At 44.9% G+C, this 23,214-nt stretch overlaps 1 protein-coding gene across 1 annotated transcript in view; it reads left to right on the top strand.

The window, feature by feature from the left end:
• The first annotated feature begins 390 nt into the window (after window positions 1-390).
• LOC119942767 (transformation/transcription domain associated protein) overlaps window positions 391-23,214 on the top strand; it is a 160,482-nt gene continuing 137,658 nt past the window's right edge. The window contains exons 1-8 of the mRNA XM_038763700.1: window positions 391-439; window positions 11,789-11,951; window positions 12,288-12,337; window positions 16,673-16,783; window positions 17,859-17,963; window positions 20,026-20,109; window positions 20,996-21,052; window positions 22,274-22,399. Coding sequence (XP_038619628.1) covers window positions 11,852-11,951; window positions 12,288-12,337; window positions 16,673-16,783; window positions 17,859-17,963; window positions 20,026-20,109; window positions 20,996-21,052; window positions 22,274-22,399 — 633 coding nt within the window. The 5' untranslated portion in view covers window positions 391-439; window positions 11,789-11,851. The remainder of the gene's footprint in view (window positions 440-11,788; window positions 11,952-12,287; window positions 12,338-16,672; window positions 16,784-17,858; window positions 17,964-20,025; window positions 20,110-20,995; window positions 21,053-22,273; window positions 22,400-23,214) is intronic.

Raw genomic sequence — 23,214 nt, 5'->3', positions numbered from 1 at the left:
GGCTGGGCTGGTAATGATGGGCTGGGGCTGGGCTGGGGCAGGGGCCGGTGATGGGCAGGGGCTGGGCTGGGACTGGGGCTGGTGATGGGCAGGGGCTGCGCTGGGACTGGGACAGGGCTGGGGCCTGGGTTGGTGATGGGCAGGGGCTGGGCTGGGACTGGGGCCGGTGATGGGCAGGGGCTGCGCTGGTGATGGGCTGGGGCTGGTGATGGGCTGGGCTGGGGCAGGGGCTGGTGATGGGCAGGGGCTGGGACATGGGCTGGTGATGGGCAGGGGCTGGGGCCAGGGCCAGAGGATGGGGCTGGGCTGGGCTGGGGCGGCGCTGCCGCTTTAAGCGTGGGCGGGGACTGGGCAGGGCGGCAGCTTGGCTCCCGGAGCCATGGGCCCTGCTGCCAACGCCGCCACCGGTGCCGGGGAATCGGCGGCGGCCCCTTCTCAGGTGAGGCGGGACGGGATGGGATAGGGATGGGACGGGACGGGACGGGACGGGACGGGACGGGACGGGACGGGACGGGAGTCCCCCAGCGCGCGAGCCCGCCCCCCCCCATCCCGCCCGGCGCGGGCGAAGGCGGAGGCCTGCGGGACCCGCTCGGACGCCGCCGCCGCCCGGTTTCCCGGGGCTTTGGGAGGAGGGAGGCCGGGCGGGGACCCGCACACCGGGCACGAGCCGTCGGGGGGCACCGCGCCCGCCCCCCCCCCCCCCCCCCACCGCCGGCCGCGAAAGAGCGGCAAAGCCAAGGCGCGGGGACAATTGTCCCTCGGCGGGCGCCGTAGCGCCGACCCCGAGCGCCGCGAGCGGCCCGCGGACGGCGGCAACAAAGGAGGGGAGCGAGAAGGGGGGGAAGGAAGGACGCGTCCGCCGCCCGATTCGGGGCTCAAAGCCCGCGGACCCCTCGCTTGGGGACCCCGACAGGTAGCGCCCTCGGCCGCGGCAACGGCAGCGCCCCCTCCCGGCGAGGAGGAGGAGGAGGAGGAGGCGGCGCCGGCGGCGGCAGCGCCCCCTCCCGGCGCGGCGGCGGCCCCGCAGCCTAATTTCGGGAAGCGGCGTGGCTCGGCGGAAAGGGCCCCGGCTGGGGACTCAGAGGCCGTGGGTTCGAATCCCGCCTCTGCCGCTTTTATTATTATTATTATTATTATTATTATTATTATTATATTATATTATGTTATGTTATGTTATGTTATATTATGTTATGTTTTATGTTATATTATGTTATGTTTTATGTTATATTATGTTATGTTTTATGTTATATTATGTTATGTTTTATGTTATATTATGTTATGTTATGTTATATTATATTATGTTATGTTATGTTATATTATGTTATGTTATGTTATATTAGGTTATATTATGTTATATTAGGTTATATTGTATTATATTATGTTATGTTATATTATATTATGTTATGTTATGTTATGTTATATTAGGTTATATTATGTTATATTAGGTTATATTATGTTATATTAGGTTATATTATGTTATATTAGGTTATATTATATTATTATATTAGGTTATATTATATTATTATATATTATATTATATTATTATATATTATATTATATTATTATATATTATATTATATTATTATATATTATATTATATTATTATATATTATATTACATTACTATATATTAGAGCCCACTGTTGGGTAGGGACTGTCTCTATATGTTGCCAATTTGTACTTCCCAAGTGCTTAGTACAGTGCCCTGCACATAGTAAGCGCTCAATAAATACGATTGATGATGATGATAGTAAGCGCTCAATAAATACGATTGATGATGATGATGATAATGTTGGCATTTATTAAGCGCTTACTACGTGCAAAGCACCGTTCTAAGCTCTGGGGAGGTTACAGGGTGATCAGGTTGTCCCACGGGGGGCTCACGGTCGAAATCCCCATTTTACAGGTGAGGGAACTGAGGCGCGGAGAAGTGAAGTGGCTTGCCCGAGGTCACACCGCTGACAGTTGGCGGAGCCGGGATTTGAACCCATGACCTCTGACTCCCAAGCCCGGGCTCTTTCCACTGAGCCACGCTGCTAATAATAATGGCATTTATTAAGCGCTTGCTATGCACAAAACACTGTTCTAAGCGCCAGGGGGAGATACAAGGTGTTCAGTTTGCCCCACTTGGGGCTCACGGTCTAAATCCCCATTTTGCAGATGAGGGAACTGAGGCACCGAGAAGTGAAGTGGCTTGCCCGAGGTCACACCGCTGACAATTGGCAGAGCCGGGATTCGAACCCATGACCTCTGACTCCAAAGCCCGGGATCTTTCCACTGAGCCACGCTGCTAATAATAATGGAATTTATTAAGCGCTTGCTATGCGCAAATCACTGTTCTAAGCGCTGGGGGAGATACAAGGTGGTCAGTCTGCCCCACTTGGGGCTCACAGTCTAAATGCCCATTTTACAGATGAGGGAACTGAGGCACGGAGAAGTGAAGTGGCTTGCCCAAGGTCACACAGCTGAAAATTGGCAGAGTCAGGATTTGAACCCATGATCTCTGACTCCAAAGCCCAGGCTCTTTCCCCTGAGCCATGCTGCTAATGATAATGGTATTTATTAAGCGCTTGCTATGTGCAAAGCACTGTTCTAAGCGCTGGGGGAGATAGAAGGTGATCAGTTGGTCCCACTTGGGGCTCACAGTCCAAGTGCCCGTTTTATAGATGAGGGAACTGAGGCCCAGAGAAGTGAAGTGGCTTGCCCGAGGTCACACAGCTGACAAGTGGCAGAGCCGGGATTCGAACCTATGACCTCTGACTCCCAAGCCCGGGCTCTTTCCACTGAGTCATGTTGTTTCCAGCATGGGTCAGTGGAAAGGGCCCGGGCTGGGGTGTCAGAGGCCATGGGTTCGAATTCCGCCTCTGCCACTTTTAATAATAATAATGGCATTTATTAAGCGCTTGCTATGTGCAAAGCACTGTTCTAAGCGCTGGGGGAGATACAAGGTGATCAGTTTGTCCCACTTGGGGCTCACAGTCTTAATGCCCATTTTACAGATGAGGTAACTGAGGCACAGAGAAGTGAAGTGGCTTGCCCAAGGTCACAGAGCTGGCTACCCCCTCTCTAACCCCCCCGCCTTACCCCCTTCCCTTCCCCACAGCACCTGTATATATGTATACATGTTTGCATGTATTTATTACTCCATTTATTTATTTTACTTGTACATATTCTATTTATTTTCTTTTGTTAATGTTTTGTTCTCTGTCTCCCCCTTCTAGACTGTGAGCCCACTGTTGGGTAGGGACCGTCTCTATGTGTTGCCAACTTGTACTTCCCAAGCGCTTAGTGCAGTGCTGTGCACACAGTAAGTGCTCAATAAATACGATTGAATGAATGAATGAGCCGGGATTCGAACCTATGACCTCTAACTTGGAAGCCCGCGCTCTTTCCACTAAGCCATGTTGTTTCCAGCGTGGCTCAGTGGAAAGTGCCCGGGCTGGGGAGTCGGAGGCTGTGGGTTTGAATTCCGCCTCTGCCACTTTTTAATAATAATAATAATAATGGCATTTATTAAGCGCTTACTGTGTGCAAAGCACTGTTCTAAGCGCTGGGGAGGTTACAAGGTGATCAGGTTGTCCCATGGGGGGCTCACAGTCTTAATCCCCATTTTACAGATGAGGGAACTGAGGCACGGAGAAGTGAAGTGGCTTGCCCAAAGTCACACAGCTGACAATTGGCGGAGCTGGGATTCGAACCCATGACCTCTCATTCCAAAGCCCGGGCTCTTTCCACTGAGCCAAGCTGATTCATTCATTCAGTCGTATTTATTGAGCGCTTACTGTGTGCAGAACACTGTCCTCAGCGCTTGGGAAGTACAAGTCGGCAACATATAGAGGCGGTCCCTACCCAATAATGGGCTCACATTCTAGGCAGCTGTGTGACCGTAGGCAACTCACTCACTTCACTTCTCTGGGCCTCAGTTAACACATCTGTAAAATGGGGATTAAGATTGTGAGCCCCACATGGGACAACCTGATTACAAGTCACTTCACTTGTGACTAATCCTGCCGCCTCCGCCACTTGGCTGTGTGACTTTGGGTAAGTCACTTTACTTCATCTGTAAAATGGGGATTAAGACCGTGAGCACCCCGTGGGACAACCTGATCACCTTATCCTCCCCAGCTCTTAGAACAGTGCTTTGCACCATAGTAAGCGCTTAACAAATGCCATTATTATTATTATTATTGTTATTATTCTTCACTTCTTTGTGCCTCGGTGACCTCATCTGTAAAATGCGGATTAAGAATGTGTGCCCCACGTGGGACAACCTGAACACCTTGTATCCCCCCCAGTGCTTAGAACAGTGCTTCACACATAGTGCTTAACAAATCGCTTGCTATCATTATTATTATTATTATTGTATCTCCCCCAGCACTTAGAACAGTGCCTGGCACATAGTAAGCGCTGAACAAATACCAACATTATTATTATTATTATTTCCCAGCCTGGAATAGAGAGATCCGAGGGCCTAGAAAACTCTCCCTTGTGTCTTTAACCCCTGGACAATAATAAAAATGAAGATGATGATAGTATTTGCTAAGCGCTTACTAGGGGCCAAGCACTGGAAAGAGCACGGGTTTAGAAGTCAGAGGTCGTGGGTTCTAATCCACTTGTCAGCCGTGTGACTTTTAGGCAAGTCACTTCACTTCTCTGGGCCTCCCAGGCTTCCTCCCCATTTTACAGATGAGGGTACTGGAAGAGAAGCAGCATGGCTCAGTGGCAAGAGCCCGGGCTTGGGAGTCAGAAGGTCATGGGTTCTAATCCTGCCCCCGCCACTTGGCTGTGTGACTGGGTAAGTCACTTCACTTCCCTGTGCCTCAGTGACCTCATCTGTAAAAGAGGGATTAAAGACTGAGCCCCACGGGGGACAACCTGATTATCTTGTATCTCCCTCAGTGCTTAGAACAGTGCTTGACACATAGTAAGCGCATAACAAATACCATCATCATCATCATCACTGTTATAAGCGCTGGGGAAGATACAACGTAATCAGGTTGTCCCATGTGGGGCTCCCAGGCTTCTTCCCCATTTTACAGATGAGGGAACTGGAAGAGAAGCAGCGTGGCTCAGTGGTAAGAGCCCGGGCTTGGGAGTCAGAAGGTCATGGGTTCTAATCCCACCTCCGCCACTTGTCAGCTGTGTGGCTTTGGGTAAGTCACTTAACTTCTCTGGGCCTCAATTCCTTCATCTGTAAAATGGGGATAAAGACTGTGAGCCCCATGTGGGACAACCTGATTACCTTGTATCACTCCAGAGCTTACAACAGTGCTTGGCACATAGTTAAGTGCTTAACAAAGGCCATCATTTTTTTTTTAAACAACTTTCCCAAGGTCACACCGCAGAAAAGTGGCAGAGGTGGGATTAGAACCCATGACCTCCGACTCCCAAGCCCATGCTCTTTCCATTAAGTCATGCTGCTTAGCAGTAGTAATACTCTCTTCAAAGCCTTACTGAAGGTACACCTCCTCCAAGAGGCCTTCCCAGACTAAACCCCACTTTTCCTCATCTCCCACTCCCTGCTGCGACCCCCTGACTTGCTCCCTTTTCCCTTACCCTGCCCCACAGCAATTCAATATATGACTGTAATTCTGTTTCTTTGTGTTGATGTTTGTTTCTTTGATGTCTGTCTCCCCCCCTTCTAGACTGTGAGCTCATTGCAGGCAGGGATCGTCTCTCTTTATGGCTGTATTGTACTTTCCCAAGTGCTTAGTACGGTCTTCTGCACGCAGTAAGCATTTAATAAATGCGATTGAATGAACGAATGAATAATAGTAGGTGTTAAGCGCTTACTATGCCCTAAACATTGGGGTAGATCCAGTGCTCTCAAGTCAACCTCAAAGGGAGCAGGTTTCTGGGAGCGTACCATATCTGTGGGATGGTCGGGGGGCCTGGATAACAACAAGGAGGTTGGCCCGCTTTTTCATACCGAGAGATTCGGTTGTGTCAACTGAGCGCTTACTGTGTGCAAAGCACTGTACTAAACGCTTGGGAGAGTACAGTATAACTCCCTGCCCGCAATGAGCTCACTGCCGCAGGCCCCGCCGCCCCTATCCCCACATCTCCTGTTCTACCTGAAAGTCTTGGGCCTTTTAAATAACTGCTGGACTTGACCGCTGCAGAGCTAATCGTCATCATCAATCGTATTTATTGAGCGCTTACTGTGTGCAGAGCACTGTACTAAGCGCTTGGGAAGTACAAGTTGCAGGCGGTAGCTTAATGAAGAGCTCGAGGCCCATAAAGCCCACATCCAGTGGTCACTAAGTGCCCATCTTTGAGGCGTTAAAGATCCATGCAAGTTTACAAGCAGGTTGAACCTAGATCCAGGCAGAAACCTCGGTAAACCAACTGGCTTGTATTTATCTTTCGACATTTCTGGGCCAGAAAATCTTGAGCCTCCCGAGGAAGCATGATTCAAGGTATAGTGAATAGAGACTGGGCTTGGAAGTCAGAAGGTCATGAGTTCTAATCCCGGTTCTGCCGCTTGTCTGCTGCGTGACTTCGGGCCAGTCGCTTGGCTTCACTGGGCCTCAGTTACCTCATCTGTAAAATGGGGATTGAGACTGGGAGCCCCACGAGGGACAGGGACTTGCTTGTATCCACCACAGTGCTTAGAACAGTGCCTGGCACATAGTAAGCGCTTAACAAATACCAGCATTATTATTATTCCCAGTTTCCTGACTCCCCCTCTAGACTGAAAGCCGCTGTGAGCAGGAAATGTGTCTGCCAACTCTGTTGTATTGTGCTCCTCCAAGTGCTTAGTGGAGTAAGCGCTCAGTAAATACCACTGACTGATTAGCAGGGTGTAGAGAGGGTGGGTTTTAGATTTCTCCGTCCCACTCTTTCACCATCTAGAACGGCTACTTCCATACACTACCGGGTGGGATTGAGACCCTGCGTAATGAAAAGAAAGGCAGGCTGGCTTTGGGTCAGGTCCGCATTACAACCCTCCCACAGGGAGGTTTAAGAGACTGGATGCACCTTGTTTGGGAGAGGCCTCCCCCCATTAAGCGCATAATAAATGCCATTATTATTAAACCTTGGCTGGTAGGAGGTGGTTTTACAATCGGGAAGTTCCTGGTATCAAGTCTTCCAAATTGGCCCAGATGTAAAAATGACAGTGTGGTAATAATAATAGTAATAATGATGACATTTGTTAAGCGCTTGCTATGTGCAAAGCACTGTTCTAAGCGCTGGGGAGGATAAAAGGTGATCAGGTTGTCCCACGTGGGACTCACAATTTTAATCCCCATTTTACAGGTGAGGGAACTGAGGCACAGAGAAGTTAAGTGACTTGTCCAAAGTCACACAGCTATGTGGCAGAGGCGGGATTAGAACCCATGACCTCTGACTCCCAAGCCTGCCGCTAAAGCAAAAGGCCCTCTGATCAAAGTCTTCCAAATCTTTCCAGAGGTAGAAATGACTATCTGGTACTGCCCCCTAAAATAAAAACCCTCGCCTGTGTATGCCTTACCATGATGATCCTGCTATTTTCTGATACGGTTGTGTGAAGACCAACCCAATTTGCTTGTTTCCACCCCAACGCTCCGTACAGTGTCTGGCACATAGTAAGCATTTAACAAAGACCGTCATTACTTGGGGAAGCAGCGTGGCATAGTGGATAGAGCACAGGCCCAAGAGTCGGAATCTGCTCGTGGCTTCTAATCCCGGCTCCGCCACTTGTCTGCTCGGTGACCTTGGGCAAGTCACTTTTCTGAGCCTCAAATTACCTCATCTGGAAAATGGGGATTGAAACTGTGAGCCCCACATGGGACAGGGACTGTGTCCAACTTGATTTCCTTATGTCCACCCCAGTGCTTAGTACAGTGCCTGGCACATGGTAAGCACTTAATAAAGACATTAGTATTATTAATATGTCTGTTTTTTCTTTTGTCTTTATTTTTGCAAGATATTGCGGTATTTGCTTAGCATTTACTGTATGCCAAGCACTATACTAGTTCTGAGTTAGAGCCAAGATAATTAGATTTGTCAGGGTCCTTGTCACACATGGTGCTCACAGGCTCAGTAGAAGCGAGTTCAGGAATTGAGTCCTTCTTTTACAGGTGAGGAAACAGACAACAGAGTTAAGTCACAAAGCAGACAAAAGGCAGAGTTGGGTTTAGAGCCCTCAAACTCATGCTCTTTCAACTAGGCCATGAAATGCCCCCCACCCTTCTACTAAGGCATTCTGATTATCCTTCTTTGCAGTGGCTTTTGGAATGGGTGAGGGCACAGTGGTGTCTGTCTGCTGCTGTTGTGGCTTCAATGATATTATGCCCAGTGACCCCACGCTGTACCCATTCTCCCTGTCAGCTGTGTCACAATGCATGCTAGTGGGCACAGCTTGAGTGTGCGTGGCTGAAAGCAAGCCATCACAGCCACTGTAGAAATAATTCAAGCACTTGTCCTATTAGCTGTCCTGCAGTAGGCCATACCTGTATCTCCTCTCCCAACTTTAAACTAAAATGACATCCCAGGAAACACAGGCAGCCCCGGTGTGGTCCCTTGCTTGAAGTAGCCAGAGTGCTGCCTTTGGACAGCACCCTTAGTGGCTGTCCTAAAAAGCAAGGGGCAAGACAAAATGCTGACTTTTGTGGACACAGGATGCCTCTTTCAACAACAGACACTCTTGCTGTTTAATCAATAGGCATCTTTGAATAGAAGATTTTAGGGGTAGCCAGGGAGGAGAGAAACATCAGATGTGGGAGGCATATTGAGCTTGAAAGGGGGAAAAATGGGTGTTGTTTCAAAAAGTTTTTTATTTCCCAGCTTATTGCTTCTTAGTTTAGGTACTCTCTAGAGCTTATTGAGGCACTTGAAAGCAAGTTCTTAATATGTATTGAATGTCAGTGGTGTGGTAGGAGCTGTATAATCATGAATGAACATTTTGAAGAGGGGATGTTCATTTATTTAGAGCTTGCTGAAAGAAAAATGAAACCTGGAAATTGATACTAAAAAGTTTATATGGTCAAAGTAAAAAAGAAATTCACATGGACAAAGCCTCTAGCCAGTGCTTGTGATTTTTACATTGTCAGACAGGAAGTCATCTCTACTCATTCATCATTGGAATGGATGATTGTAAGTTAAAGGAGAAGGCGATAAATAGCAATCGGAAAAAATGCACTAGCAAATGTTTAGAAGGTAGCAGAATTGATTAACACCGATTGAAAAATGGTAATACTCTCTAAGAGCATGTAGATTATTAGCAGGTAGCATGCTTTGATTTCTTTTTTTACTGTTGAGGTGCTTGAAATGAGTAAATCTGTTCAGACAAAGCTGGGTTTTGGGGTTAATACTGCAGTCCTCAGGCAGCATCCAACTCTTTTGGGAAGCAGCATGGCCTAGTGGAAAGAGCGTGGACCTTGGGGGTCAGAGGACCGGGTTCTATTCCCATCTCTGCTGCTTGTCTGCTGTATGGGTAAGTCACTTCACTTCTCTGTGCCTCAGTTTCCCCATCTATTAAATGGAGATTAAATCCTACTCCCTCCTACTTAGACTGTGAGCCCCATGTTGGACAGGAACTGTGTCCAAACTGATAACCTTGTATCTACTCCAGTACTTAGTACCATTATTACTATTATTGTTTTTCCCTCCATGTTGCTTCATGACCCTGGTTTAGAAAAAGGAAAGGGGATGCTTTTTAGGAAACTGGGGTTACTCTGCAAAATACCCCTTGGCTAAGATGGAGTAAAGTCTGATGTTCTCACTGCTGTGATGCATATTTCAATCCCAATATCTTCACTCGATTCTTTCCTTTGCTCATTCTTTCACTCACAGCAGCTGGAGCCTTCATTATCCAACCTCTTGTGATCGCCACTGTTTTATACAGTGGAAGTGAGTCTCCCTCAGCAATAGTGTACTATCTGGATCCAGGCCTCAGGCGGGCAGTAAGCCGCCTCTCTTTTTATTTTTCCTTTCACCGGCCTGATCCTAAAACAGGCTTTTGGGGAATCTTGATTCCTCTACTCTTCCAAGCTGGTATGGTGCAGAGTGTGGGTTTTAAACATTTTCTGCTCTGCTTACTTCCACATCGTACCCCCTCTGAGTGGGGCTCTGTAAGACGATGAGGATTAATTGCCCAGTCACCCGTAGCAAACCATGCATGGCATTTGGACTGGCTGGGGGTGGAGTTTATCACACTGCCCTGGGTGAGGCTCAACAACCTGATAATAATAGTTATATTTAAGTGCTTACTATGCGCCAAGCACTGTACTAAGCACTGGGTTAGATAGAAGATAATCAGGTCAGACACAGTCCCTGTCCCACATGGGGCTCACAATCTAAAGGAAAGAGATCAGGTTTGTAGTCCCCATTTTACGGATGAGGAAATTGAGGCACAGAGAAGTCAAGTGACTTGCCCAAGGTTACACGGCAGGCAAGTGGCCGAACCAGGTTTAGAACCTAGGTAAAGGCAGCCTGTTAAAGGTTGACTCATGGAGATAGGGTGAGGATGTGCCTCGTTTTGGTGGTAGCCAGCACCCAGATAATTGCTGGGATCAGGGCTTCAAATCCTGTGATGGTATTCTGCCCCTGAAAAAGACCACTCTTGGCAGGATATGCCTGACTCTGATGATCCTGCTATTTTCTGGCTCCGGGTTGTCTAATTGGGCAAAGGACAATTGGGTATTTGTTGCTGCTGTTCTTTGTGGTGTCTGTTGCTCTTCTCTTATCTCAGTAAAGTGGAAAAGAAGTCTCCCACCCTCCTGCAACTTCAAGAACATGAGTGTCATACTCAGCGGTGGCTTTCCAAAATGGATGAAGCCACAGCGGTGTCCACTGCTGTTACGGTCTCACTCCGTGGCCTCAGCCTGGACCCCATTTTCCTTACCAGCGGTCTCCCATTCCATGGCATTGGGCACGGGGAGTACTGGGTGAGGGGGCAGGTGGCTGGGCCCAGATCACAACCGCTAAGCAGTATGGCATAGTAGAAGCAACATGGCATGCATCTGTCTCCCCCTTATAGACTGTGAGCCCGTTGTTGGGTAGGGACCATCTCTGTATGTTGCCAACTTGTACTTCCCAAGTGCTTAGTACAGTGCTTTGTACACAGTAAGTGCTCAATAAATACGATTGAATGAATGAATGTGGATAGACCCCAGGCCTGGGAGTCTAAAGTTCAGGGGTTCTAATTCCAGCTCCATCACGTGTCTGCTGTGTGACGTTGGGCAAGTAACGTAACTTCTGTGCCCCAGTTACCTCATCTGTGAAATGGGGATTAGGACTGCGAGCCCCATGAGGGACAGGGTTGCGTCCAACCCAATTTGCCTGTATCCACCCCAGCACTTGTACAGTGCCTGGCACATAGCAAGCGCTTAACAAATACCGTAACTATTAATTATTATTACTCAAAACCAACCGTAGTGCTGTGTCCCGCTGGGAGCAGGGCAATCCTTGGCCCCTTTAACCATTGCAGCCTGAATTGTGCTCACCTGAACAGCGGTGCTACTGTATTTTCATGGATGCAGTGTGCCACGGATTCTCTCGAGACACTCGTGGGCACAGCATCACTGTTGGCAGCTATTCTTGGAACCTGAGGACAGGTTGGCCATGGCAAGTGAGGCCTTTGCCTAGGGCTCACTGAAAAAGGGGCTAGGCGAATAAGTCCCCTTCTGGGTGATACCTGAGGAAGAGGGGGCTCAGGTGAGGAGGAGGAAAAGTCACTGCTCCAGACAACACCCCTTCCTCCTTGGTGGCATTAGTATGAGTAGGGGAGTTGGTGAGGGAATACGTTTCTTGGGCTCACAATTGCTCAGACCCGGCCCTTAGTAACTGTCTTACCTTTTCCTTAGGTTAAGTATTCGCATGGCCCCGACTCTGTTCTCTTAAGAAAAAGAAACTAACTCAAAAGAAAAATGGCGTTTGTGGCAACCCAAGGGGCCACGGTGGTTGACCAAACCACGCTGATGAAAAAGTACCTTCAGTTTGTGGCTGCTCTGACGGATGTAAATACACGTAAGTTGAGTTTTCTGTTACTTCGGAGATGGCATGGTGATACGTGCACTTCATTTGGTCTTGATTGTGGAGAAGCAACATGATGAGCATTATCTGTTGGAGCCCTACAAAGGTATTAAAGGTTGTGTGTTTTTGTGTGAGTGTGTGTGTTTGTGTGTGCGTGCACTCACTGAAGACATGCATGTGTTTGAATGGAACTAGGGACCTGGGTACCTTTGATCTAGGGCCATGATATTCAAACTGATAAGATCTGATGGCTTCTATATCTCTTTTTAAAATTTAAATGCAGTCATTAAGTTCTTAAAGCCATATTTCAATAATTGCTTTCTCTTATAGCGGATGAAACCAAATTGAAAATGATGCAAGAAGTTAGTGAAAATTTTGAGGTATGTTTTAGACTTTCAGCCTTTGAAGCCAGTCTTAATATGGTGCTCATATGTGATGGTGGCCTCTGAGTTTTTAGTTTGCTGTTTAATTTGCTTCTAAACTAACATTTACAAAAACGTTACTTAGGGTCTTTGTTTCCAGGATTTTATTATAACTGCATATAGAGCATTATTTCGGATGACAACAAACAGGATGCACACTTAAAGTTCAGAGCTTTGCTCAGATGGCAGTTACTTTGTGACTCTGTTCCTACCTGCTGTCACACAAACACGCTGATCTTGAATTTGGAAAATAACACCTGGGGCAAATACTTGGGTCGTACATTATTAGAATTCATTTGAAGACCAGGAGATCTTTGGAGAATTGCTTTCCCTTGTTGGAGTCAGATTTACTGTTCGAATAATTAGAAGGTGTGACTTTTCCTCTAGTAAGGAAGTGTCTTTCCTTTGCGAAACCGTAACATAGAAATCTTCTTTATAATGAAAAAAATTCTCAGCAGCCAGTAGTAGAACTGTCTAGAAAACCACCAGCTCAACTCCAGAGGAATGGCTAGGAAGTTACTGCCATTAACATTTTGGTTTGTGATGGAACAATACAATATGGTGTGTTAATAGAGGCAATGTCCTGGAAACTATGAACTGTCCTCATAAAATTGAAGATATCCACTCCCAATCAGACTTTTCTTAATGGTACTTGTTAACAGCTTACTGTGTGTCAGGCACTGTATTAAGTGCCAGTCTAGATACAAGATAATCAGGTAAGACACAGTCCCTGTCCCACATGGGGCTCACAGTCTAAATTGTAGGGAGGAGGATTTAATCCCCATTTTACAGATGACGTTTCTGAGGCACAGAGAAATTAACCAACTTGCCAAAGATCACACTGCAGGCAAGTGGCAGAGCTGTGGTTAGTCCAGGTCCTCTGACGCCCAGGCCCGCTTCCCATGTTCCATGCCTTCGTGACTGAGGGCAAAAGTATAGAACCACCAAGCTGGATTGGAATTGATGGTCAAATGGCTACTAAGACTGTGAGTCCCCTGTGGGACAGGGACTGTGTCCAACCTGATTATCTTTTATCTACCCCTGCGCTTAGAGTAGTGCTTGACACATAGTAAGCACTTAATCAAATACCATCAGAAATAGCTAGAGCTGATGTTTGAGCTGCAAATTTGGGATCTGGGATGTTGGCCCGCTCTCTTTAACTGCGTACATAAAAGACTTAGCTGTGTCCACATGCTCAGATTACTCAATTTTTTTGTTCCCACAACTCACTCGGGGACTCTGTTTTATTTCCTGTGGTGGTGATGGCCCTGCTGTCAGCCCAGGCCCCTGACCACTGTGGCAACTCTCCAGAGCACCGAGATGGTAGAGAAGCAGCCTGGGCTGCGGAGGAAAGTGGGAACTGATCCAGGGGAACATGGCAACTTCCTGGTTTGGGGCAATGAGGGCAGAGGCGAAAGAAAGCCAAGTGGCAGTGCATGTGTGAGGATGGTGGTGGGCAGGTGAGGTCCCCCGAGGGCAAGGGAAACTGATTTAGGAAGGGGCAGGAAAATGGTCTTGGACCCAGTTGCCTTTCTTCATCCTTGTGAATAATAGGCGAGAACAAGCATATTGTTTGTGAAAGCTGGAAATTAGTATTGAGGGCCTGGAGCTTACCAAAATAGCCTCTTTTAAGGGCTAGGAAAGGTGCTTTAATAGCTTTGCCAAGATGAGAAATTCCTCTAAAGAACGTAGATTACTTGGATTATTCAGAGGATACTCTGCTGATTTATACCAGTGATAATTTTTAGAAACTAGAGTAGGTATCTTCCTACCCGTGGATCAGAGCATGATACATTTAGTCTCCCCGACTGACTAACCACAACTTATGGACTGAAGTTCCTTTCTGAATTTGAACTACTAAATCTCGATGTGCGAGGGGATTTCTGGCTTGGTGCGGCCATGCTGGAATCTGAGGCTAATAACCCCAGCCCATGCCCTGACTCTCCTACCCACCACTACTTCTCCTTGGCTGGCAAGAACAACCCACAGAGCCCGCATCAGAGGCACGCAGGATCCGGTATATCTGGGAGTTGCCCTGGTTGTTGGGACAGAGTGAGAGCTCGGTCAGAGAGTGTTTGTGGGTGGTCCCGGTTGTGGGCAGGGAACGTGTCTGTTTATTGTTATAGTGTCCTCTCCCAAGTGCTCAGCACAGTGCTTTGTGCAAAGTGAGTGCTCAAATATGAATGAATGAATGTTGCCAATGTGCTGTTAATGCACTACCTCAAGTTAGGGAGATTGTAGGCTGTTACTGATACAGGGAAGCCAGATTTCACATAAATCAAAATGCTAAAAGGGGCACAAACAGGTGGATTTGTCTCAGGCTGGCTAAGTGTCATGGGACTCAATCAGTCAATGGTATTTGAGCACTTACTGTGTGCAAAACATTGTACTGGGCATTTGGGAGAGTACAGTAATTGGTAGACACAATCTCTGCATACAGTGTAGAAGGGGAGACGAACATTAAAATACATTACATCTAGGGGAATGGCAGACCATAAAGATCGGTATGTAAGTACCTTGGATGGAGTGCATATCAAGTGCTTAAGGAGTACAGACTGAAGTCATTAGGCAACCAGTAGGGAGGGAAAAAAGGAGGGAGAGTGAACAGAGGAAATGAGGGTTTAGTCAGGGAAGGCCTCTGAAAGGAGATGTTACTTTAATGTGACTTTGAAAGTGGGGAGAGTGGCCAGTCAGATATGAAGGGGGAGGGATTTCCAGGAGGACGCGGGCAAGGGGACGGCTGTAAGATTGACGTACAGTGAGTAGGTTGGTGTTAGGAGAGTCATGTGTTTAGGTAGAGTTGCAGCAGGAGATCAGTAACGTTAAATTGAAGTGGGAGAGCTGATTGAGCACCTCCAGAGCAGTGTGGGAAACACCTGGTTCTGGCTGTGGCCAGTGATTGTGATGCTGTTGCAACTCCTTTGGGAGCCCTGGTTCGCTCTGTGCAATTTTTTTTTTAAATCCTCATCAGTGGTACTTATTGAGCACTTACATTGTGCAGAGCACTGTACTTAGCCCTCAAGAGAGTAGAGTACACAGAGTTAGCAGACGCATTCCCTGCCTACAATGAGCATTCAGTCTAGAAATACAAGGCAGTCAGATTGGATACAGTCCCTGTTCCACGTGGGGCTTTCAGTCTAGTAGGGAGTAGAATGTAATTCCTATTTTACAGATATGGTAGCTGAGGTATAGAGAAGTCAAGTGAGTTGCCCAAGTTCACACAGCAGACAAGTGGCAGAGCTGGGATTAGAACCCAGATTTCCTGTCCTCCAGGCCCATGCTGTTTCCATTAGGCCACACTGCTGCCTGTTTGATAAGGTAAAACTATTGTTGATGCTTGAGGAAGAGCATGGCAGAGAATAACATGAAGTAGGATTGGAGATGTCTAGTTTGGATCCTTAAGAGCTGATATATCATTGCGAGCAAGGAATGTGGCTACCAACTCTGTTGTGTTCTCCCAAGTGCTTAGTACAGTGCTCTGCACAAAGTAAGTGCTCAATAAATATCATTCATTCATTCAGTCATATTTATTGAGCACTTACTGTGTGCAGCGCACTGTACTACGCTCTTGGGAAGTACAAATCGGCAACATTTAGAGACGGTCCCTACCCAACAACGGGCTCACAGTCTAGAAGGGGGAGACAGACAACAAAACAGACAGGTGTCAATACCATCAGAATAAATAGAATTATAGCTTTATACACATCATTAATAAAATAGAGTAATAAATATGTACAAATGAAATAGTGTAATAAATATGTGCAAATATGTACAAGTGATGTGGGGAGGTGGGGTAGGGCAGAGGGAGGGAGGGGGGCGATGAGGAGGAGAGGAAAAAGAGGGGCTCAGTCTGGGAAGGCCTCCTGGAGGAGGTGAGCTCTCATTGAGCTCCCTATGATTCATTTTTTCATTTACCACTAGTGTAAAAATAGTTCTTCATTTACCTTCAGTATTTACGTGGTAATATGTTAATCTTGGATATTAAGAAATATGGTCAGAAAAATAAAAATGATAAAATTGTGTTCTTAAACTGAGAGCGGAAAGTTTCTCTTCATTAAGCGCTTAGTACAGTGCCTTGCACACAATGAGCACTCAATAAATACAATTGAATGAATCTTGATCTCTTGGATTTAGACATCCACTGTCATTCTGTGGTGGGGGGGGGAGAGAAACAGGCATATTCTATCACTTTGAAAATGGTTTCATAGGTGTACATATAGTGTGTGGGTTATGAAAACAAGTTGAAAATAACAGTACTTAGTTCAAAGCATGTTTTTGTTTTTGTGCAATTAGAATGTAACATCATCGCCTCAGTATTCTACTTTCTTGGAACATATCATCCCTCGATTTCTTACATTTCTTCAAGATGGAGAAGTTCAGTTTCTGCAGGAGAAACCAGCACAGGTAATCTATTTAAAATTACATTTATTTTCTTACTTCAAAGGGGGAAAGATGTAGTGGGACTTGTACTTTCTGGGATGCTTCACTTTTGAATGATTAAGGTTTATTTTGTAGAGGAATAAGAGTCTGGTGGAGAATGAGACCTCTTGCATCTGACTTATTTTTAGATTAGATTCAAATTTCAAAGAAAATGTATTCTGCTCTGAAGCAAAGTATATTAATATGTGCAGATAGGTGATTATATTGACAACTAACATTTAAGCTTTAAATTTTCTGTGACCTTAATAGTAGCACCAGATGTTTTAGATATTGATTAATTATAATGTCAATCTTAAAATGAGATAACTTTATGATACATGAGTTTTGATACATGATACAGTTTTGTACTTTTGGTACACTTTAACAGAAAGGGACCACAAACATGCTTATACAACAGTGATTCAAACCAGTTTCCATTTCTGGTGTCAGCGCTCCCATCCTAAACACCCATTCCATTATCACCTTCTACTGATTCCACTAGTGAAGATAAGGGGCAGTAAAATTGACTGCAAGGAAAGCAGGGGTAGAGGGAAAAAAGAAAGAGAAGATACAGTCTATTTAATTTGCTCTTCATCTACACTTGAGAGCTAACTTTTTTGTAACAAAGATTCTGACTTGCAATTACACATACCCAGTTCTTCTATAAAGTAGGGGTCCTGTTCCTGACAAATGTGCTTTAAGTAAAACTTGTGTTGTGGAACTTAGCCATTCTGACTGTGGGCATACCCATAACCATTTCTTCCAACTCCCAAGTCCTGCCATATCCATCCAGGATTTGGCTGTCAGAAGATCTTTTTCTAGTTCCCTAACAGAGTTCTAGGGAGAACCTACTTACTGTACAAGTAAAACAGTACAATCCTATTAAATTAAAACCATCCTGTAAGGTCAAGAGGGTGGTATAGTTGTATTGCCGTTGCTTGGTTTTATTTAGAAACTTGTGACAGGTCTCTAGCATGGAGTAAGGCCTTAGATTTCTTTATTCTTGAAAACGTTTACATTTTACCGTTTTAATTATTTTCTTCTTTTCTTCCCCCAACAGCAATTGCGGAAGTTAGTTCTCGAAATAATCCATAGAATACCAACTAATGAACATCTTCGTCCTCATACAAAAAACGTTCTGTCTGTGATGTTTCGCTTCCTAGAGGTATCCTCTTAAAATTTAGTTCAATTGCTATTTCTTTTACGAATGGAGTTTTCTGGTCTTTACTATTTGTAGATCCTGAACCCCTTGAGGGCTAAGGACTGGTTCTAATTCTCAGTTGAGAATGTTTTTTTGTCACAATGCTCTCCATGCAGTACACACTTAGAACATACTGCTACTATTTACTAGGAGAGAGAAACAGAAGGGCAAAAGATGTTTTGAAATATAGAAATGGGGAGCCTAAGCAAAAAGAGTCATTTAGCATCCTGATGTGAGAGAAGGGAGGGGGAGAATGGCCACTATTGTCATTATTTACTTTTGGAAGACCTGGTGAGCAGGTTAGTTTGCATTGTTCTTTCCATCTTGATTTTTACCTCACTCTGTTCTGTCTTGGGATGATGGCACTTTTTTTTTTTTAATCCCCTCCTTTGTCTGTATGACAATGTAGAAGTGTGGAGGCACCCTCCCTGCCAAACTCTGTAAATCTGTGACTAGAAACGTGAAATCTTTTTTTAGAATGTAGGCTCCTTTCTTGGAGAGTTTCCTGTTGAAGGGGCTGCCATCTACTTTTATTTACTATTCTGTGGTTTCAAGTTTTCAGCTGACAATTTCCCTCACCTTCCTTTTCCCTTCAGGCTCCCTTTTCACCTAGTGTTGAAAGTAAAAACTAAGCTAAAATAAAAATTCTTACTAGGACAGCAGCAGCCCCAGCCTCCCAGCTGGTGGAGGCTTTACTGGGGTTGAAGGGGCATATGGGCACTGGCCAGTGAGCTTTCAGTCAATCGGTAGTGTATGAGTGCTTACAGTGGGCAGAGTACTGTACAACAGAGTTGGTAGGCACTTTCCTTGCCCCCAAGGAGCTTAAAGTCTAGAGGGGGAGACAGACATTAAATTATGGAGATACACATAATGTACATAATAAGTAATCAATTTCTAAAGTGTATCCCTATAATTCTGGACTCACAGTGGAATCAAATATGATGATAGGCCCTGTAACAGAGTAAGCTTTATGCAGAATGGGGTGGCGGGTGGGCAGGCAGCAGCCAGGACCTCGGTTGAACTGGGGTAGAGGGCAGGAGCAGGGCGGCCAAGTACAGCAGATAGCTTCAGTTACCTCAGCTGTAAAATGGGGATTAAGACTGTTAGCCCTATGTGGGACAGGGACTGTGTCCAACCCAATTTGCTTTATCTACCTCTGCTTAATACAGTGCCTGCTTCATAGTAGGTGCTTAACAAATGCCGCTATTATTATTATTATTCTCTCTCAAATGCTTACTAGAATGCTTTGCACAAATACCATTGATTGATGTGATCTCTGCCCACTATGAGCTTGCAGTCTATAGGGGAACACAGACATGAAATTACATCATAGATAGGGGAAATGATGAAATATAGGAAAATTTCTGTATACCAGAGTCAGGTTCTGCCTGGTTCCTGCTTACTTCCAACACTGTTTAACTCAAATTGTGTTTCCCTCTCTTCTTACCCCTACCGTTCCCTCCACGCTCCCCCACCCAATCACCCCCCCCCCACCTCTCTCTTCACCACCAAGCACACATGTGTACCTACCGAAATACTCACGATAGTCAAAATTTGAGCTGCAGAGTGGAGAGCAGAGCAGGGGACAAAAGAAAACAACAGAGTGCTTCTAAGGCCTAGGCTGCTCCCAGAGCCACCACTGTTGCTGTTTACTTGGTCTTGAGTTCTCATTATGGTATCTCTTCCACACTGTCAAATTGCCACAAAGGCTGTTCCTTTTACAGCCTGTGATATAGCCTCCTCTGACAATCTCTGCTGACGAATGTCAGGGCTCATTTCGGTTTTATGCTCACTACCAATTTTAGTTTAGTCATGATTTGTGTGAATGCAGTGGGTCTGACACTGCAGTCATTTCTGTCCTCAAAAATCCTTTAGGCCTGTGAGAATTCTGGTTGTGAAATTGATTTTCATTTCTAATATGTCAAGCAAGGTTTAGTTGGAGAAATATTTGGTAGGAAACAGTCTGATAGATTGGTTTTATGGGAAATTGCTGCTCAGTTTTTTAACTATTTTTTTGTGATCCTAGACGGAAAATGAAGAAAATGTACTTATTTGTCTGAGGATAATTATTGAACTGCACAAACAATTTAGGCCACCAATTACTCAAGAAGTAAGTCGCTATTTATGATAACCATTGCAAACATTAATAGCTATTTTCTTTCTGTGAAATGACTCATTCAGTTTGAGATTGTGAAGGCAGTGTTTTTATACTTTTGACCATGGGAACATTTTGTATAGCTTTGGAACTTTCAGATTTAAGCATTGTATAAAAATAGTCAACAAATTTTTTGAAGGTGGTTCCTTCTGGTTGCTTTAAGGTAAAATTAAGAAGCTTGCTGTATGTGATGGATGTTTTATCATTTTTATTTTCAACATTTTGACCTGATTTAACGAGCCTGCCTAGGACAGTAACTTTCTTGTAGTGTTATTCACTCCTTGATCCCACGAGTTCCCCATAGGATACAATGTATTTTTACTAGATTTATGTGACTTCCTTTGACCCCTGTCAACTCCAGTGTTGAAAAAGGAATCTTAGTTTCTGACCCAGGAGCTGTCCTGATTCTTCGTCTTTCACAGAGGAAGTGTGGAGCATGGGAGAGGAGAAGATCCTGAGGAGTTGGAGAAAACTCCAACTGGCCTTGATAATAAAGAAAGGAAAGGTGGCAGGAGAATTGTCACTGTAATAGGCATATCTCCGGTTGAGAGTTATCAGTTTGAGGTAGGGAGACATTTCGTAGGGCCTGTGTCTCTGCTCCTTCCTCCAACTTCCACTCAACTTGGAGAAGTGAGAAGGAAAATCACTTTCATTGGAGAGAAATTGAATGCCAACAGTAGCCCTAAGGGATCTTGTTATAGTACCATTCATTTTTGCCTCAGACTTTGAGTGCTTGGGCTGAGTTGTGCTGCCTTCCATTTGGTGCCCTCAGAGGGGATTACAAGAATTACCCTCTTTAAATATTTTGTACCCTTTTAACATAGATGTGCTTCCTCTTCAGATTCATCACTTTATGGACTTTGTGAAACAAATTTACAAGGAGCTTCCGAAAGTAGTGGTATGTGTTAAACCCTTTTAAAAACCATACTTCTGATTTCTTACTCTGGCACATTTAAAACAGAAATGTCTTAATGAGAAACTACCTCCTTCACATACTCACAGCCACATGTATGTTCCAGCTGAGACCAAAGAGAAATTCACAGCTTGTGTTAACTCCATTTCTGGCTTCCCCATCTTCCCCACTGGCCCTGCTGCCCTAGCCTAGGCCAGGATTCTGAAAAGCAGCATGCATTGGACATGCGCAGTTTAAGTTATTTCTTTCCTCCCTGCCCCGTCTTGTTCCCTGTTGCTGCTGGCAGGGGGATGGAACATGTCTGGCAAAGTGAGGGAGGAAAGGAGAAAAGGGATTTGGGCCCGGGGGGGGGGGGCAAGAGAGAGAGAGAGAGTGTGTAAATGGAGCAGAGTGGATTGGAAAATTGAATTTGAAATTTTGGTGTGAAGACATATTCATTTCATTGACTTGTGTGGTCTGTGCCAATTTACTTAAATCTTTTCCTTTTTTAATTCAGACATGATTAAAATATGAAGTTCATTTCTCCATCTTGAAAATGATGATACCTTTCTTACCACAGGATAAAGTAGTTGAATTAATCATTTGCTATAAAAGTACTTATGCACATATCAAATTGAGAACTACGTGATAACACTAGACCCCCGTCCTTATTTTGCTGATTATTATTAGAGATGCAGAATTTGACCTTTGGTATAAAGTTTCATTTTGCTAATATTGAGATTATCTTGGCATATAAATCTCTTGATATGGTGAAATATAAATATACTATTATGTCAATTTCCATAATCAAATGAGTTTTTAATACTTTCCAGACTAGAAAAAAATCAGTAGGATAGGGGAACAGAGCTAGGATACAATTTTGTTTTCTGTAACTGAAGCTGAAGAGTTAGCTACATCAATAATGGTTAGATTTTTCTAAGTTCTTGTGCTTTTCACATGAAGTCCACATTTGTGTATCAGGTTCTAAATTATACAGTTGGAAAAACTTCCCTGGTAGGACAGAAAATGATGAATTTGATCCCAGGTTGTAAGAAATGATGCACTTATAAGCACATTGCATCAAAATAGAGGTCCCACCCATTGCATTTAAGTAGCTAATTTGTTTTGCACATATATGCATGGCTCGTTTGGAAGAATTTCAGGTATGCTTTATTTAAGTTTGTTCTTTCATTTGGAAAAATGTGACTTTTTTTTTTTGATAAATAGAATCGTTATTTTGAGAATCCCCAAGTAATACCCGAGAATACTGTTCCTTCTCCAGAAATGGTTGGAATGATAACAACACTTGCAGTGAAAGTCAATCCTGAACGGGATGATAGTGAAACAAGGACGGTAGGTCTCCCTTCCTCTGCCACCTTTTCTTTATTTGTAGCTACAGGGAAAGAGGTCTAACTTCTTCTTCTTTTAAAATCTTCAGATTACTATTTTCTTAAAACGATTCATAACTTTTAAAGTATTGGCTTTATATCAAAAACATAGTCTATGATACCCTGGAGCTGTGAAGCAATATAAAGCATAGCCACCCAGCAGAGATAAGAAAGATGTTTTCTATAATGTAGGTTTACTTCAGTCTAGGAAGTAGCAGTGTACTAGAGAAGCAGCATGGCCTATTTGAAAGAACCCAGACCTGGGAGACAGAGGACCTAGGTTCTAAGCCTGACTCTACCACTTGCCTACTATGTAGCCTTGGGCAAGTCACTTCACTTTTCTGTGCCTCAGTTTCTTCATCTCTAATTGGGGGAATTAAATACCTGGCCTCTCTCCCCTTTAGACTGTGAACACTGTGAGAGATAAGTTCTGTGTCTGACCTGATTATTTGGTAACTATTCCAGCTCTTAGTAGAGTGCTTGACACATAATAAACTCTCAACAAATATCCTAATTATTATTATGTACAGTCAGTGGTATTTATTGAGCCCTTGCTATGCGTACTGTATAAAGCACTTGGGGAGGTACAATATAGTAGAGTTGGTAGACACTGTTCTTGCCCACAAAAAGCCGGAGACCTGACTAGCTATGTGTTGTTAGCCGAGCCGCATAATTTTGGTGTCTGCCAGTTCCTAGAAGGAAAATATTATCGCCTGCACTGCTAAGTGCTATAGCTAAAACATATTGGTTAGGGATAAGAGAGGTAGTGGGCTGGAAGTC

Source organism: Tachyglossus aculeatus, chromosome 21 (genome assembly GCF_015852505.1).
Source record: "Tachyglossus aculeatus isolate mTacAcu1 chromosome 21, mTacAcu1.pri, whole genome shotgun sequence".
Classification (NCBI taxonomy): domain Eukaryota; kingdom Metazoa; phylum Chordata; class Mammalia; order Monotremata; family Tachyglossidae; genus Tachyglossus; species Tachyglossus aculeatus.
This window is presented reverse-complemented; position numbering and strand designations above follow the sequence as displayed.